Source organism: Denticeps clupeoides, chromosome 2 (assembly GCF_900700375.1).
Source record: "Denticeps clupeoides chromosome 2, fDenClu1.1, whole genome shotgun sequence".
Lineage (NCBI taxonomy): Eukaryota > Metazoa > Chordata > Actinopteri > Clupeiformes > Denticipitidae > Denticeps > Denticeps clupeoides.
The window spans coordinates 10,247,039-10,264,633 of record NC_041708.1 but is presented as its reverse complement, the minus strand read 5'-3'; the positions used below and the strand labels follow the sequence as shown (position 1 = coordinate 10,264,633).

Here is a 17,595-nt window from a genome sequence, read left to right as displayed (position 1 = left end):
TTATTACACCTCCGACCACAAATTGAGGCAAATGAAAGATTCCTGGATGCTCCTGCCACATATTATCAGCAGTTACCTACTTATCAAATCATCAGAAAGATGACAGATCAACATTAAATTCATTGCAAAATGTGCGGTTAATTAATTTCTAAATAATAAGCTGCACCCAATCACACATATTTAAGTAAATGAGCTCAGAACGAAAAACAAATAACATACTATTATTGTTCCAAAATACTGTAGCATTAGAATATAATTTTTTATGATGACTTTACAAATAATGATTATAAGACAATCAGTTTATACAAAAAATGTGCATATACTGGTCATTTTGAAGATTCTGAGAATTTTTGATGCACTTTTGTCCTTTGCCTCTGCTAATATCCAAGACTCAATAAACGCATTTAGTAGTACTGCACCCCAAAAAGTATTTACGACCTTACGGTATTTCTTTGAGTGCTCTTCTCCGAAGAGAAGCACCCAAGTAGGCAAGCGCGAACACACAGAATATCATCTGTGCATTGGGGCCGTAAGCAGTGAAATCGGCTTCGCGTCATCCCCTCAGCCAAAAAGAGCTGCCTCATCGTTCACGGGGATCTGATGCTTTTCTACGCGGCTGCGATTTTAATTCTCGAGGGGATTAGCCATCGCTCGCTTCTTTCACTGCGGCTGGAAAAATCCTCTCAGGGACCACGCTCTTCCCTTCAACTCATAAATAGTGCAATATAAGATGTTTTAGCTTCAACCAGTATGAGAAGAGTCAAGGGTTTGGGGTCAGTTGTTTAAACAATTCGACTGTTCAAGTTACTCACCGGTCAGTGCGCATACTGCCACCTGGCCCATATCTTTCCTTTTTTTTCATAATGCAGCTACCAGCTTCTGTCTGTTCTTTCCAGTCAGAAAAACTGCTGAGCAAATGAGTCCATTTTCACACTGCAGCACAGCCAGTGCAGGAAGGGGATCAGATCTGAAGTCCATCTCGACATCAGCTTCCAATCACAAAGTGGACCGTTTATAGTCCTCTCAAGCTTACCCTGCCTCTGCATTCTGGATAAGTGACAAGCAAGTGGGGGACATCGCTGCCACCAACATTTCACCTCTTCCAAGTTGAGACCTCTTCATGAACATTCAATCTTTCAAAATCATTCAAAATTAATTTCTTAAAGGTTGTCAGTCTGAAATACAGTCCAAAATATCTTGGCCCTTTTAATGGGTACCATACATAGAGACATGTGCAGACATCTTTTGCAGACCAAAGATTCATGTTTTATTGTCATTTATTGTCATATATAATATCACAACATTATTAATGAAATGTTGTGGACTCACTCGCTATCCTCGCTAACCTAAGCTTGAGCCCTGCACCTAATGGCCATCCAGGACATTTGGTGCAGAGAAGGGAATCACCCAGGGCTGCCCAGTGGAAAAAAAGAGCAACTGTGTATGTAATGTGAACATAAATGATATAATAATGGATATACATATATATATATATATATATATATATATATATATATATATATATATATATAAATTCCTTATTCATCAGTTAGTCAGAAAATCAATACACTAAACTGATTAAATTCAATTGGGTAAAATCTAGATTTCTTTTGATTGCTTGAAACAAACACATTTAAAAATTTGGGTTTTAATTTTTCCATCATTTTTTTGGTGATTGGTTGCTGACCAACTTTACACAGAAGAATATTTTATAGTATAAAAATCTGGAATGTATTTTTACAGTTACATAACTGTCTAAAGGGCTTCATTGCCTTGTCTTAGAAGCAGATGCTTAAGACTCATGATAAATAGTGCAGCAAGAAAAAGCCTTTTGTAACAATTTGCAATGTTCTCCAACAATTTGAAACGTTATGAAGAATTTAAGACTGCGTGAAATGTATAATCTCCAACCAAAAGGGTTAAAATCAGGAGATTGCATGTTTATTGTGGGCTTTTAAAGAGGAGTTCGAGTCGCAACAAGAGCCAACATTCCAGACATTTCTCACCCACACGCTTTTCGGCCTCTCGTCCCTCTCACTCATCAGCACAACAGTCATTTCTGTTGATATGCACTTGCATTGCTTCCAGTGTGGGCACCCTTTGTATGAGGAAAAAACCCATCCACCACCACTGTATGTCATGAAGGGAAATTTTGTATATATAGAGTCTGTCCCTACAGAAATAAAACACAAGGTACCATCCCAGATTGACCATTGTGTTGAGATTATCAAAACACATTAAACACATTATGTCTCAGCCAGCACATGGCTTATAAGAGGACTTTGTGGGTTCTGAGTGGGCACAAATTGGTGTAGTTTTACAATAGTCGCTACCACAAATGCAATTCTTATTTTCACAATATACTGAATTTCAGCCCTCTGCTGCCTATTGGAGGCAGAATAAATCTATCCGCTAGAGACCAAAAGAGACCAAAACTTAGAACCTTAAAATGACAAAAAACATGGAGGACATTGGACGAGACATAATTAGCCATTCCTGTGGTACAGCTATATAAGATTTACAAAACTGTGCTCAAATACAGATTAAATGAATACAAACCATGATCAGAAGACTCTCTCTGTAGCTGTATTCCTCTTTCATGTTGATCTTAAATGAACCTTGAACTCTATGAGCCTTGAACCCTAACTATCAAAAGGGACTTTTTGGTTAAAACAAAATGCGTATTTCCAACACAATGCTGGATATGATTTCACATCAGGTTGATTTTCAGTTATCATCAGATCATTGTGGCCAGAGTTATGATTACTTATGATTACACAGTATATTGTAATCAAGAGTCAAAAATCTATTTGAACATGGCAGCACTACATCTCTACACAACACTACTGGAGTGATAGTTGATATTCATGTGCATGTGTGGAAATAGCCTAGTCAGTAACACATTCACTTATGAACCAGAATACCAGAAAGTCAAAGGTTCAAACCTCACTTATTACCACTGTGTCCCTAACAAGAGTTGCAGTTCTCTGGGACTGTAACTACTGATTGTCAGTCACTCTGGATAAGAGAGTCTGATAAATGCCACATCAATGTATATGTGTGTATGCAGCCTTATACTAACAAAGGCAGTTTTTGTTCTAAGAAGAACATGAAATGCCAAACAGAAACTGAAATGGAATATAACTGGAGGTGGAAAACCCTTTTCAGATCCTAAAACAGAGGGACATTTGTAGCCATGTTTAACAAATTATTTTGCTCATATTGTGATTCGCTTGCAATTCTCTACAACATTCATATTACAATGGCACAAGCATATACAATGATTTGTACTAAATGTTTTTAAATGTACTATTCTTTATACACTACCTTTTGGATGCCCCTACTTGCTGGTGGGTATGAAGACTAAGATGGAACCATTTTGAAGAATCCAATGTAAGAAACAAATTTAGTATTTTTGTATCAGGTGAAAGTGAGGTACAGTCATGATCTGACTTCAGGAGTGCAAATGCTCAACTCAAATACAAATGGGGGCTTAATAAACAAGACAGGAGACATACTATAATGCGCTTGATGCATGTTATCAAAGGTGGAAAGTACATTTACTGAAGGACATTTTTACCCAAGTATTCCACATTGGAACGTCCCACCTTTCAATGTACTTTCATAATATCAAACAAAAATATGACTTAGATGTGTAAAAACAAGAGGTTGGATTTTAGACAATTTCCATTTTTCCTTACATCTTGCTCTTTTTCATTTTTGCTTATGAGACTTTCAATTTCACTGCTTGTTTTCTTCAGCTTCACTGCTGGCTTTTCAGTTACTCCTCCTCGTTTTACATTTACACTTACACTACTGAGGTGTGTGTAACAGGTGAACATGCTATTCTGACATGTTTCTTAGAAACAGTGTCCATCCTTCCATTTCTTTGCATTTCTTTCTCATTAAAAAGCCTGACCATTAGAGGGTATCAGTCGAAAATGGCATTAGGAGGAATTACAAGGCTTTTCAACTGAAGCGTATTAGAGGCCAATGCTATTTTGCACTACAGAACAGACTGGCAGGCCTGTTCCACCGTGTCCCTCTGTCTCAGAGGGCCTCTGTGTCTCATCTCGCGAGTTCAAAGCGGCTTAAGCTTCTTTTGAAGAGGTTCGGAGCTGACCAGCCATTATGCTTACACACATATATACAGACTCAGCCTGATGTCTGTTAGAAGAAGTGACTGGTGCTACTGCCAGTGAATCTCAAGTGGTTCTAAAACACATAGCGTCATTACTGCAAGTTCAGGATTTACACTACTGTTCAAATATTCACGGTAATTTATACATTTCCTTGTTTTTCTCATGAAAAAACTTGAAATGGGTTTGACTAGAAAAGAATACAAAAAGAATAATAAATTATCATTGACACAGTTTGAAATAATGATGTACATACCATATCTGCTGATGTACTAGACACTGTACTAGTGTGAATTTGGCCAGTTTTATTGCTTCTTCAATCAGTGCAACAGCTCTACCAAGATCATTGAAAAGGGTTTTAATAATCAATGAAGATTTTAAAGTGACAGACCTGGTTTAAAGAACACAGCATCTACTAGAACTGAAGACTAATTTTTGCTAATAAAGTTCGTCCATTGTCCAAGATATTCCATCATCAACAGACTTTCCAGCTTCCAAGAACAATGCCTGGACAGGAGTTTTGACCCAGCTGATTTTTTTTTTAATGCCCCAAACAATTTTTTCCCATAAATTACCTTAAACTTTTGAACGATAGAGTAAATTGCTTTAAGATCTGGTATAGACAAAAGTTTTGTTTTTTAAAACAGGAATGGGGAAGGCATGAAAAGGAGTGAGATGGCAATAGAGAGAAAAACATTGCAGCAGAACATTTTGGAAATTAATTATTTGTTGCTGTTCTACATAATTTATCGCACTGTTTTATAACCCTTGACATATTCTGTAGCACAGGTATTTGGGGTTTATTTTGTGTCCATGGACCAGATCAATAGATCTGTGCGACACTTTCTATGGAAAAAATGGTATTTTTTTTATTTTAAAATAAACCAATCTATATTGAAAAGGAGAGATCAACATCATAAACGGGTTCAAATCTTTTTTGCTAAATCAAAATCTACATCTCAGAATCATGGACATTTTGAGACCTTCAAAAGGGATGCTAATATAGCATCCCATAGAAAGTCAACCAGAGGTGATAGAAGAAAAATGCAACAGAAACAACATCTCTGATGTGCTTGTGTAGAATGCTTGGGTGGTAGTAGTATGGTGGTCAACACACTTGTCTATGAACTGGACAAAAACAAAGCGACAGGATAAAACCCCAGGCACTTGGTACCAAAGTCTCCCTGAGTTCTAAGTGTCTCTAGAAGGACTGTCCCTGTTACTACTGATTTTAAGCTGCTCTGAATAAGGGCATGTGATAAATGTAAATGATTGGCATGAGCAACTCATGAGTATCATCCAGTGCTGACCAGCAGATGATGGGTTCTCATTCTTGAGTCTCGGTTCACCATTAAATACTGTGCTCCATTCAATGTACATTGTGCAAAAGAACTTTATTTATTAGCAGTTGGCAGTTGATGTTGCACTCTTATATGGACAATTGAAATTTTCATGCAGATGACTAATAAAAAAAGAGGGACTACAAAGTGATTTACGATAGATCAACTGTGATAAATCCTCATGGGAGATTCTGTCTTCCAGATAGATGATGATGCCCCCATATAAAGGGTATTGCTGAATTGTTAAGTGGTTAAAATGGTTGGAAATGTGATGTCATATGATGTGCCCTTCAGTCAATACATCTCATCTCATCATGTGGGAGTATTAGTGGACCTTCTTTGCATAGGCCAATCAAACATTCATCCCAACATATGAAAGAAAACTTGCCAAGAGTTGTCAGATCCTAAATCTTTAACAAGCTGTCAGAGGAACTAAATCTCAAACCGAGACAGCCCTCTGACTCTGAGAGAAGACAAAGATCAGAAGCTGTCTCTGATGCCAGAGTGTGATGGATGGTTGGGTCATCAACCCAGGCTGACACCTCAGGAGCCCAGAGGTGTTGAAATATGTTGTGAAGGTCATGGACGCTGAGTCAGAATAAACAGGCAATGGTGGAGAACAGGCTCCAGATGCAGACAGGTGGAATGGCCATGTGTCAACTGTGAATGCGTTCAGACGAAAACACACAAGCAACATGATCGTTGGTTCAGTCAGTTCCAGGGTAATTCCGGGTAACTCTGTGTTAATAATACATTTACACTAAAACATTTAGACTTGATTATGGACAATCTAAATATCCACAACAGTGAAGTTAATGTCACAGTGGCATATGACAGGGAGGACACAAATGCTCAACTCAAATACCATACCATAATGTGCTTGACTGGTGCTCATTATACAGTACGTTGCACAGCTTCTTCTTTAAATCATCCAATCTGTCATTTTGCATGAAAGTTCATGAAAAGCGATGCAGCTATATCTTCAAAGCCACCAGCAGGTCCCTCATCTCACACAATACATATTGAGAAAATAATCTATTTCATATACCTATACTTCAATAATGTACTAAAAGTGAAGTGAATGTCATTGTCTACTCAACCAAGACCACAGCACACGGTGCACACAACAGAATGTGTCCACTGCTTTTAATCATCACCCTTGGTGAGCAGTGGGCAGCCATCACAGTGTTTATACACAAATATAAACACAATATTAACAAATATTATACATAGAGTCTATGTAAATCTTTTTATATATATAGACCCAATGGTAAAAGTTTACATATCAAGGTGTGACTTTTCTGTCTCTGTAGTCTGTAAACAATCTTTTAAGACAAACTCAGCTTCAGAGCTGCTCGTCAGACCGTAATCCCAGCAGTATGCATTAAAAGGAAACAAGGTTAGGCTCAGCATTCATAATTACTATATGTAGATCAAGCCGGGGGTCTCAGGGTGCGCTGAAGCTTCAAAGGGTAACGTGGAGATGATCTATTTTCTGACAAACTTTCGACAATGCCCAGCAGAGCAGAATCTTATCAGTCAAAACTAGATGTGCAAATATATATTATAAACGCAAAGCAAACACAGTGATAAGAAACCATGAAATATTTTATTTCCCCATCAAGAGTCTTTCTGCTCTCTGTAACAAAATTTCCATACTTATTATTATCACTGCTAATCATAATGCTTCCATAACAATTAACTGTTATTATCACATTGAATTCATTAATTGCAAAATTTTTCACTAATTTGGGTTGTTTCTTAAACATTTGACTGCTCTACTCTGCATACCATATATTTAAGTGGAGATTGTAACCCAGCTGTTATGTACAGTTTATGTACAGTGTAGGGCGGGGCCGGTGCTACGCTGTACTGTTTGCCCCCTTAAACAAATCCTGCCCCTTAAATCAAGAAGTTAACATAAATGAAGAAAATAATAGATAACGCACATCATGTCCAATGCACCAGGCCATGACCCACAATCGGCTGGTCATAAGAATATCAAACCTGCTTGAAATATGGTGCCGATCTTTTCTAAAAATATAGCCATGTATTTGTGTGTAAAATATACCTGTGTATATAAAATATTTAGCCATTTTCAGCGCACCAAATGGCCAAAAGCAGCGTGTTTTGCTTTGTTCAGCATCGCTACTGATGTGGTTTCTTCTTCTTCTTCTACTTCCAATGTGCTCATATTGTGAACATGCAAATCTGTGAAGTGCTACATATTTTTTGGGGAAGTGGGGTCCTAGCAAGTAAGGAGACAGACCTGTAATCTGAAATTTGCCAGTTTGAATCCCGAACTGCCAAGGTGCCACTGAAGTGAGACTGAGCAAAGCACTGCTGCATTGAGCCGAATGGAGGATCCAGACACAATGTAAAATGTATTCACTTTCCACCCCAGCAGCTCACAAAGGGAAAGTTAATGCTAATGATGCATCCTTTTTTCAACTATGCCAACTGTTGTTTTTTTTATATATTGGAAATATAAGTGTTATTGTTGGGTTTGAATATAAAGGTTTGTAAATTTTATGTTTTTAGTTATAATCTGATGAGGAATTTTTAGTTTCCCCCTTTTAGTTTCCTACCTTGTCATGGGGGTTTGTGTGCCTCGGTGACCCTAAGCTCAGCCTTCAGGTGGGACACCCAAGTTGGACAGGTCCTGACAAAGTACAATCCAGTTATCCAAATCCCCAATCCAAAAACAGTTATCCAGAGCCCACCCACCCCACCCATCTCCCGCCTCTGTTGCCACAATCTGTCTGCCCCCTCATATATGTCTGAGTAGAACTGGTCCTGGTGTATGGCATCATGCCCTTCTACAGGGGTCTTTTTCTGATCAAGGCTGATCAAACTGTTTTTTTTTTTTGTGCATGTGTACTTTCTGTTGCCTGTTTTCTGTAAACAGCCAAATCTCTGTTTCTGACATTTGCATCCCTGCCCTAAACACAGCTCTCCATGAAGTAGTGAAAAGTATTTAAATAAAATGTTGTGCCAAGAATTCAAGCTACTCCCAAGCCTTCTTATCAGTAGATGAGCGGGGAGTAAATACAGCGGCTATTTACACAAGCCTTGGTAGTTTGCTTTTGCAGAAGCTTCGTTTGTACAGCGCTTCTTCAGACCAAGCAAATGATTTGTCTTCATCAACAGTGTAAGCATGTTTCACTTCAGTGGTGTGTGTGTGTGTGTGTGTGTGTGTGTGTGTGTGTGTGTTTGTACATCCACTCTGCAATGCCCATAACATAGTTCACAGACCACTTATTACCACTCAAGGTTTTATTCAACACTTTTCTCAGAATGTTTCAATACAAATCAATGTTTTTTTTTCAAATCTGTGATTTTTTAATTACTGTTTTAATGATGTGAAATGGACGCTTAATTTTCCATTTACAGCTCGTGCAGGTAGAAATACTGTGGCTTTTTGATACCACATGATCATTAACTGTGTGTTTATACAATAGAGAATATTTCATAAACTCAGGTTTAAGGTTCTTTAAGGCCTATTTAAGGTCCATGTTTGTAGCAATTCACAATATTAATAAACATTAAATGAATTCAGGTTTAAACTTGTAGAAGCCTTTGATCAAGTTCATCAGCATAATGTGGTTTTCTGAAAAAAAAACCATTAATATAGAGGGTGGTAGTAGCTTAGTGAGTAACACAGTCGCCTATGAACCAGAAGACCCAGATTCAACTCCCACTTACTACCATTGTGTCCCTAAGCAAGACACAGGGGGACTGTCCCTGTAACTACTGATTGTAAGTCACTCTGGATAAGGACATCTGATAAATGCTGTAAATGTAAATGTAAATATTCATGATATTCTGATCCCTCAATAATAAGGTTTAAAAAGATCAAAGTGTGGACAAAGATTTCTCCTCTTCCACCATCCTTTAGGAGTTACTCCTCAATAGGAGTTACTCCTCAATAGGAGTCACTTTTATTTGTGTTTGTGAATAAATCCCTTTGCGCTTCCGTCCCCCGTCAGCTCACCGTCATGGCACTTCAGTTGATCCAGCTGAAGAGTTGTAAGTCTGAACCAAAAGTTCAAATACAGTGAAATGGTTCGATGTCAAAAAGCGATTCATTTTCCCTTATGATCATTTCTCCTGAGTCATTTATTTAAAATTTACTGCTACATTTATGAGGTGTGGGAGAGAGACAGGTCACAGATGGTTCGGTGAGAAGATAAAAGATTGAACACCTGTATTTTCTGTTTCATGTACCTGAGATACAGCCCCTTTAATCATCTGTGCCACATACTCTGATGTGGATATTGACTCTTCTACTCAACAAAGACCAAAAACCAGAAAAAAAGCAGTATTTTACAGCTAAAGCTTGAGAGCCTTGCATTTTTTATGCTGAATAGTACAAGGGTGTTGGAAGTTGGAAGTGGAATTTGCTCCATTGCATCACTCTCCAGTATAAAAAAAGTGTCAGTTATGATGTTCAGCTGTGTTGGGGAAGGAAAAGTAATAAAGTTACTTTTTGCTCATTTTACTGTAAAAAGCAAAAAAAAGTGGATAAAGTGGATTCTTTTCCTTTCAAAAAGAATCCACTTTATTGCAACAATTAACCATGTACAGAAAGACAATAAACCCTGCAAACACTATGAAACATTACAATTTAGAAATATGTAGTACAAGCACACAATAGTACTATTACTTTATTTGTTACTATAATTATTTTGCTTGTTACTTTTTTGTATATTGTAATCCCTTACAGTACTTGCTACTTGGGGGGAATAAAATAAATTCACAATTTCAACAATTTAAAATGGAACCCCTGATAACATTCTATGCAGAAGATGTGATTCACTACTGAATAACATCCTTTATTAGTTTTAATTTAAAATGTTTTTATTATGTTAATAAACGACCGTAGCTACGATCTCAAGTACCATTGGTTACAGTTTCTGTTACAAAATTGAATGTGCAAAATTGTTCCTGTACAATCCTATTAGCAAATACTTCCACAATCCCACACAGTGTCAACCATCTGTTGTAAAACAAAGAAGTCAGGATTGTGTGTGTGTGTGTGTGTGTGTATGGCAGTGTGTGTGTGTGTGTGCACGCACACTTTCTTTAAGTAGACACAATCTGACCTTGACCTAACATTAGTCTGCTGACCGGTACGTAATGCTGATTTGCTGAAGGCAGGAGTGTAACACACACACACACACACACACAAGGCACAATGACAAAGGAAGGGAACCCCAGTTTTACAATCCCGTCAGATTCCCCTGCTCCCCAGTGCTAATCTGTCCAGCCATATGGGTAATTCCCTGCATGGGAGGCGGAATGGCAGAGTTAGTAAAAAGGAGCAGGTGTTAACAGATTGTCTTAAACCCAGTCACTGCGGGTGCACGTGTCAGTATATTTCTTTGTGCCGGGACCCAAGCGCGGTTAAAAGGAAGGGCATCCGACACAAAACTTTTGCCAAGTCAACTGTGTGGGCAGCCAGAGCAGTCGATCCGCTGTGGCAACCCCTAATGGGAGCAGCCAAAGGGAGAAAATATTTTACAGAATGTCTTAATACAATAGAGATCCATGTCTGAGCCACTGTTTGTGCTTTCAAAGATTTTCCTCATAACCAAAGAGCCTCCCATGGTGAAACAAAGCACAATTAGTGATTATTTCATGGTCACTGTTAAATAAAAATGACTTGTATATTTCCTCTTGTATATTTACTTGTTGTTATAACAAAATTACCTTTATATATTAATCTGTTGCTTTGCTGTTAGCATGTACATTTTTAACATAGATACATAGACTAGATCTTGTGTTCAGCCTCTCAGCATGCGTCAACACAGCCGCAATATTTGGACGGGGTTCTAAGCTAATTCAACCACACTTCTCTGATGGTACAAGCAAAGACGCAGGACTTTTGCACCGCATATGGCTGTAATAATGAAGGATCAGGGCACAAAAAGTAAGATTTTATTTTATCATCTTGTATGTTACAACATTTAATGTTTGACAAATAATGTTATTTATGTTACAGACCAAAACATCTATCATCTCCCCCCCACCACATAGGAAAGGCACAGCCTCTGTACTGATTCTTGTATATATTGCAGTTCATTGTCTACAGTTCTTTACAAATCTATACAACATAGACCGGCCATTTTTTTTTTTTCCAAAAAAGCAGGTAGATGGATGTTCATCTTTCATATTAAATTTTAAGTATTTTCCTTGTCTGAAAAATGCATTGTGTACAGTTCATTGTCTATTTATTTGAATAAAAGTGTAAATATAAATGTATGAGTGGTAACGCTACAGAGCTAACATTGCTGACCTTTTTTTAGGTGTTTTTATTTGCATTGTAATTAAGGACCGTAGGATTGTAGTTTAAGTTAGCTAAAAATACTATATGCAGATAACATTATGAACATAAAATCTAGTAATTTTTTCACGGCTTGGTCATAAATACATGTCTGACCATTTGAAATGAACCAAGACGATAAAAATTACACCTTAGCCCTGATATTCGTCCTAAAATGGCAGCTCTATTGACTCATTCGCTCCCATATACGACCCCGTTCAATGCAAAATATACTGTATATATCTATGACTCTGTAGCATGTTACTATGTTGTTAGTATGTAGCCTTTTAGCATCTTCTATGGTTACACTGATTATTTAGGCACTTTAATGCTGGGAGATTCATTTATAGCAATTCATTCACAATAAAGAGTACATAACAGCATAGGCTGATAGATTGACAAATTAGTTTCACATAGACAAAATGTCTGCTTCACTCTTATTATGCACTATAATTTTATTTCTATGAAGAATAAACAAATCAATCATACTGACAATCACTGTCAGCCAATCAGTGGAAAGCAAAGCATAAATTAAAAATTTGCATATTTTCCCACTCAGGGAAGTGTTGGTCAAGATATCCCAACTGGCAACACAAAAGATGAGATATTTAGTTAGAAGGTCAAAGTTCACCAAAGGGCACATAGGATACTTAACCTTCTTGCAACTCTGGTAGGGGGGCCACCAAACTGCCAACAATGACCGATGAACAAACGTGGCCTGACTTAGTAACAGCCGGACATGACCAGGGTTATTGTGGGTAGAAGGTCTGGGACTTTCTTAAACGCTCAGCAAGAATCCGCTCTATTAATGTGACATATCACTGTAGATAACTTTTTCTACTAAATTTTCTACAAAATGTATCCTTCATTGTAAACAGTTTTAGGCTTTATGAATTGTGGACTGTCAAGTTCAGGGGCAATACTGGTCTGAAGCAGCTCGAGCTCCATCTGTCTGTAGGAAGGCTTAGTCTAAAGGCTGGGAATCTCACAGCAGGTGCTCAGTTAGACTCTGAAACTGTTGAAAACCCCTACCCCTATCTCAGTCAGATCATTGTGTGAAACCCAAGGCTACTGCTAACTCCCATTTTTTCAGTGTTTTATAAACTGAAGAGGCGACACTCCGGAGGTGAAGTCCGAAAAGCCTTATAATCATGGCGTATCAGGATTTTATTTCTATTTGTGTTGGACACCACGAGCTGTTAAATTATTTTCCTAAACAAACCGATGCCTCAAGAATCACATCTCTCAAATGAGGGTCGGGAATGAACAGCTGGGAGAGTCCATGGTGGGTGCACAGTTCCACCCCCTCATTGATGCCAAATGCCACTGACACTCCTGTGTCAAAGGGCAAAACACATTAACTGTGTCAATGTAAACATTAAGGGGGGCACCTCTAGTTATGTTTTGGGACTCAAATTGAATTTGACCAGACAAAATACACTTTCCAACCTAAAAAAACATAAGTTTTCATGTATTTAGAAGGCATTGTAATGAGGCCAATAGAACACACCAGAGAGACAACAGCAATGAAAATATCATTCAATGCAAACCTAGTTCTAAAGTGTTGCAGAAGGATGGTTATACATAAGAACATAAGAGATACTGACGAATCAGAGAAGTTTTGAGGCTGACAAACTGACCATGAGAACAGAAAAGTTAATGGGAGATTCATTTAAAAAGCCATGCAGCAGAACTTACTGTTGCGGTTGGCCTTGACTTTAGACAGGAGCTTGTGCGCGGAGAGAAGGTCACCGTTCTTCACAGCCAGCAGAAGATCCTGCTCTTTACCCATGGTTGGTGTGCGGAACAGGGCTGAGTGTCACAGAGTCATCTTCATGTCCACTCGAACACATCCCATAACCACACCACATTGATAGGAATCAGACACTTTCACTCATGGTGGTCTTTCCTCACATGTGAGTGGAGATTTCTGTCTTCATGGGTAATGCAAATTGGCATAAATATGCTTTGCTGTGACTTCACACAGAAAATCCATAAGCATGTAGTAACATCCTGAAATAAAACATATACAGTTAATAGAGACAACTACACAACTGTTCAAGAGGAGGAGGGTGGGGGTTAGTCCATTTTAGTCCATTGATTCTTCAGAGCAGTGCAACTATTTGAGCTGTGCTAAGATCATTGCAAAAGGTTTTTCTAATAATTAAGTGACAGACCTGAAATCTAATACAACTCTAGGCTGAGGTTGCTCTTTATGTGTATGTAGATATTCCATCGTTAACAGCCATTTCCAGGGTCGTTTACAACATCAACGATGTGTGGCCAGGAGTTTTATCAATTGTTTAGTCCCTCTTTTAAACATTTTATTGAAAATAAGGCCTCAGTTATGAATCACACGGTTACCAGTAAACTCATTTGCTCCATAGTACAGGGCAACAGAAGAAGTTTGGGTATAAAAGTCTAACTATCATGTCAAGGTCAGATACTGACGATGAGGTTCTGACAGGCAGCTAAGAAGTTAACTCCAGTCCCCTTTCTGAAAACCTTCTTACAAAAAAAAATTCCAACTTCTCAATGAATCCAAGGCTGGAATGCTGTGATGTCAGAGCCAGGGTAAAACTGGGTGACTAATACGAGTGTCAGACACCTCCAGTGCTTGTCTGTGCAATTCTGTCTTCCTCAGGGGAAGAGTGTAGCATTTCAGATATTCCAGGAGATTAATTACTCTCAATTTCATCATTATTGCAGACCCTTTTCTTTCCTCTAAGGGAGGTCCAAATTGAAAGAATTTTAATAAGGATCATTTAGGGAGAAGACAATTTACTTTGGAGACACGGTCACTACTAGTTTTTAAACATACTTTGAGTGTCTGTGTCTAAAATGTAATTGAAAAGTGCTAAATATTGCAGCATGTACATATAACAAGAGCCCAAAAAAAAGGAACCCAGTTAAGGTGGTCGGTTCTAATTTCAATTACACGGCACATTAAAAAAACAAGGCTACCTGAGCTCCAGTTTTAATTCCGCGCTTTGTTTGTTTTGTTCTGAAACTTTAAGCATCAAATGCAGTTGACTTAACTTTTGCACATTAACTATTTAATATTTGTTTTGTTGTATTCAAATACCTTTGCTAATTACATGGACTGTTCTTTTTGACTGAATAATGAAAAGAAGCAATATGATACAATGCTGCTACAATATATGATGGAAAAGCAAATATATGCTCGCATGCTTCATTAATGATAGCTTTGTAATATTTATTGTTCATCATATAATAATCGTATTATTCTTCTAAAAAGAATAATAACATCACTGACCAATGGCAGGAATAATTAAATTAACACTTCAGATAAAGACCTTATTTGAAATATTACTGCAAAACGAACGCACCTGGTCAGATCTGAATATTAAAATATTAAATTGATGGCACGTTTGGATTCAATGTCCATCATTCCACAGACACATGAAACAGTTCCCGAATTATCCGCGTCTCAGAACTTTTTCATTTTTCCCTCTGAAGATCCCTTCAGACGGACCCGTCACGGCCTTCCACTCACCGACTGGCCCCGAGGGTTCCGATCCGGACAGATCCACCCGGTACCGCTACTGTCCCGGCCTGCGCGTGCGCGCGCCCGCCGATCGGACCTCCGCTCAGCAGCAGCAGCAGCTAGGGCGCGCGCGTCCCCAAAACGCGACACTGAAACTCCTCCCAACGGGGGGGACGTGGAAGGGGTGGTGTACCCCACCTCCTCGCTGCCGTTTTCAAAAACGGATTCGGTTTCGGAACGGGGCTGTCTCGTCCTCGCGTGGTTTTAACGCATGTGGAGGCTGAACCCAGCTGTGCACGGAGGCCATCTGTGCAGCCCGGTTTACAACTTCGCCTTGAAATGTGACCGTTTGAGCGATGGCGACTGGGCGAAAGTGGCAAGTGGTGCATTTGATCAGGAGGGAACTGATGGAGAGGCAGGAACCGCAGTCAGAGCCGCTGAACTTGACGACGGCGGAAGCCCGACATCTGGTGGTGAAAGACAGAAAGTGCAGGTTCATGCATTCAAACGCTCGCGTTCGACTTACTCAGGATCCTGGCTGCCGGGAGTGTCCCCATCCCGGGACCCTGGGCGCAGCGCAGGCCATTAGCCCACCCCTACGGACATTCACCTAGTGTTCACGACTTTGGTGGGCAGGAGGAAACCTGACATCTGGTGGTGAAAGACAGAAAGTGCAGGTTCATGCATTCAAACGCTCGCGTTCGACTTACTCAGGATCCTGCCAGCCGGGAGTGTCCCCATCCCGGACACCTACGGACATTCACCCAGTGTTCACGACTTTGGTGGGCAGGAGGAAACCTGGGAGAAGCCCACGTCAACGTGGGAAACACGCACGCGGTCTGAGTAGGCATTTGAACGCAACCGTGGAGGTGTGAGGCCATTTTGTTGATTTCGTAGTTTGGTGTGGCTGTTAGGCACCTGCAATTACTTTCTCTGTGCGTTCTGACCTATGACATCATAGGACCAGCACAAAAGAAATTTTAGTTTAGGGCCTTTCACTGCTAACGAAGGGTGATGGTTAAATGCATTTCATTACATTGTGTGCATCGTGTGCTGTATGCTGTATATCATGATGAGAAAACCTTCACTTCACTTTCCACCAGAGGTGGGTAGTAACAAGTTACATTAACTTGAGTAACTTTATAAAAAAAATGTACTTCTAAAAGTTTACAACTCCATATTTTTTACTTTTACTTGAGAACATTTGTGAATTAGAAACTTTACTCTTACTTCGCTACATTGGGCGACTCACACTCAACTCGTACTTTTTTAAACCATTTATTCCATACATTAAATATGCTTTATTTTTGACAGAGAAATGACACCAGTACATGACTATGTTTCACCCATCGATATATACACTTAAAGTATGTAGTTTTGTTTGAATGTTACATGTAGCACCAGGTTCCAGAGAAACGTTGTTCTGTCTAACATGTATGTAGCTGAAATGTCAACAAAGCTCAACGCTAGATGTTGTCTATGGGAGCAATTGCGTCAATAGAGCTGCCATCTTCAGTCGGGGTAGAGCTGCTTTAAAACGTCTATCTGGGCCAATTTTACATTTACATTTACGTCATTTATCCAGAGCGACTTACAATCAGTAGTTACAGGGACAGTCCCCCCCTGGAGCAACTTAGGGTTAAGTGTCTTGCTCAGGGACACAATGGTAGTAAGCGGGATTTGAACCTGTGTCTTCTGGTTCATAGGCGAGTGTGTTACCCACTAGGCTACTACCACCCCGGCCAATCTGGCACACAGAATTAAAGGACCATAAACCAGCAAATTTGAGAAGCGTTTTGGTTCGTTTCTAAATGTCAGACACGTATTTACAAATAAGCCGCAATTAAATTGATAAGGAAACATTTTTTGAAAACATAGCATAATTTTATGTTTAAAAAGTAATTTGCATTTAGGTATTTTTTCATTCGAAGATAAATTATTACAATACTATACTAAATTATACTACAAGATACTGAACAAAATACAAAAACCACAAAAAAGGCCAGCAATGTTAGCTGAAAGTGAGCTTCATGATGTAAAACTGTGGAGAATATCATAAAAACTCTCTCTACACAAAAGCCCTGTATTAAAAACCAAAAGGTAGAGAAATGCGGCAGACCACTCTAAAGGGCCCAACATAGCAGGGTCCAAGTTTCTTGGCATCTGAAGGCATTGGGAGACTGCCGATGGAGATCCATACTCTGTCACAGAGGTGGTACTGGAGAGCCGGACGTCACCAGCGGTCATCTTGTCGCTTCATTGCCCGGTGTATGAGAGCCCAGG

The 17,595-nt window shown here is 39.1% G+C and overlaps 1 protein-coding gene across 3 annotated transcripts in view; it reads right to left on the bottom strand.

Moving 5' to 3' along the window:
- Positions 1-15,605, bottom strand: part of LOC114782350 (CASK interacting protein 2) — a 59,329-nt gene extending 43,724 nt beyond the window's left edge. Inside the window, exons 1-3 of one of the 3 annotated variants that reach the window (XM_028968254.1) lie at positions 15,322-15,605; positions 13,719-13,817; positions 13,503-13,616 (exon numbers count right to left, since the gene is read on the bottom strand). In XM_028968254.1, the coding sequence (XP_028824087.1) occupies positions 13,503-13,596 (94 nt within the window). In that variant the 5' untranslated portion in view covers positions 13,597-13,616; positions 13,719-13,817; positions 15,322-15,605. Of the gene's footprint in view, positions 1-812; positions 984-13,502; positions 13,818-15,321 lie in introns of those variants that run through there. The other 2 variants (XM_028968256.1, XM_028968255.1) reach the window with 2 other exon arrangements.
- Positions 15,606-17,595: the final 1,990 nt, after the last annotated feature.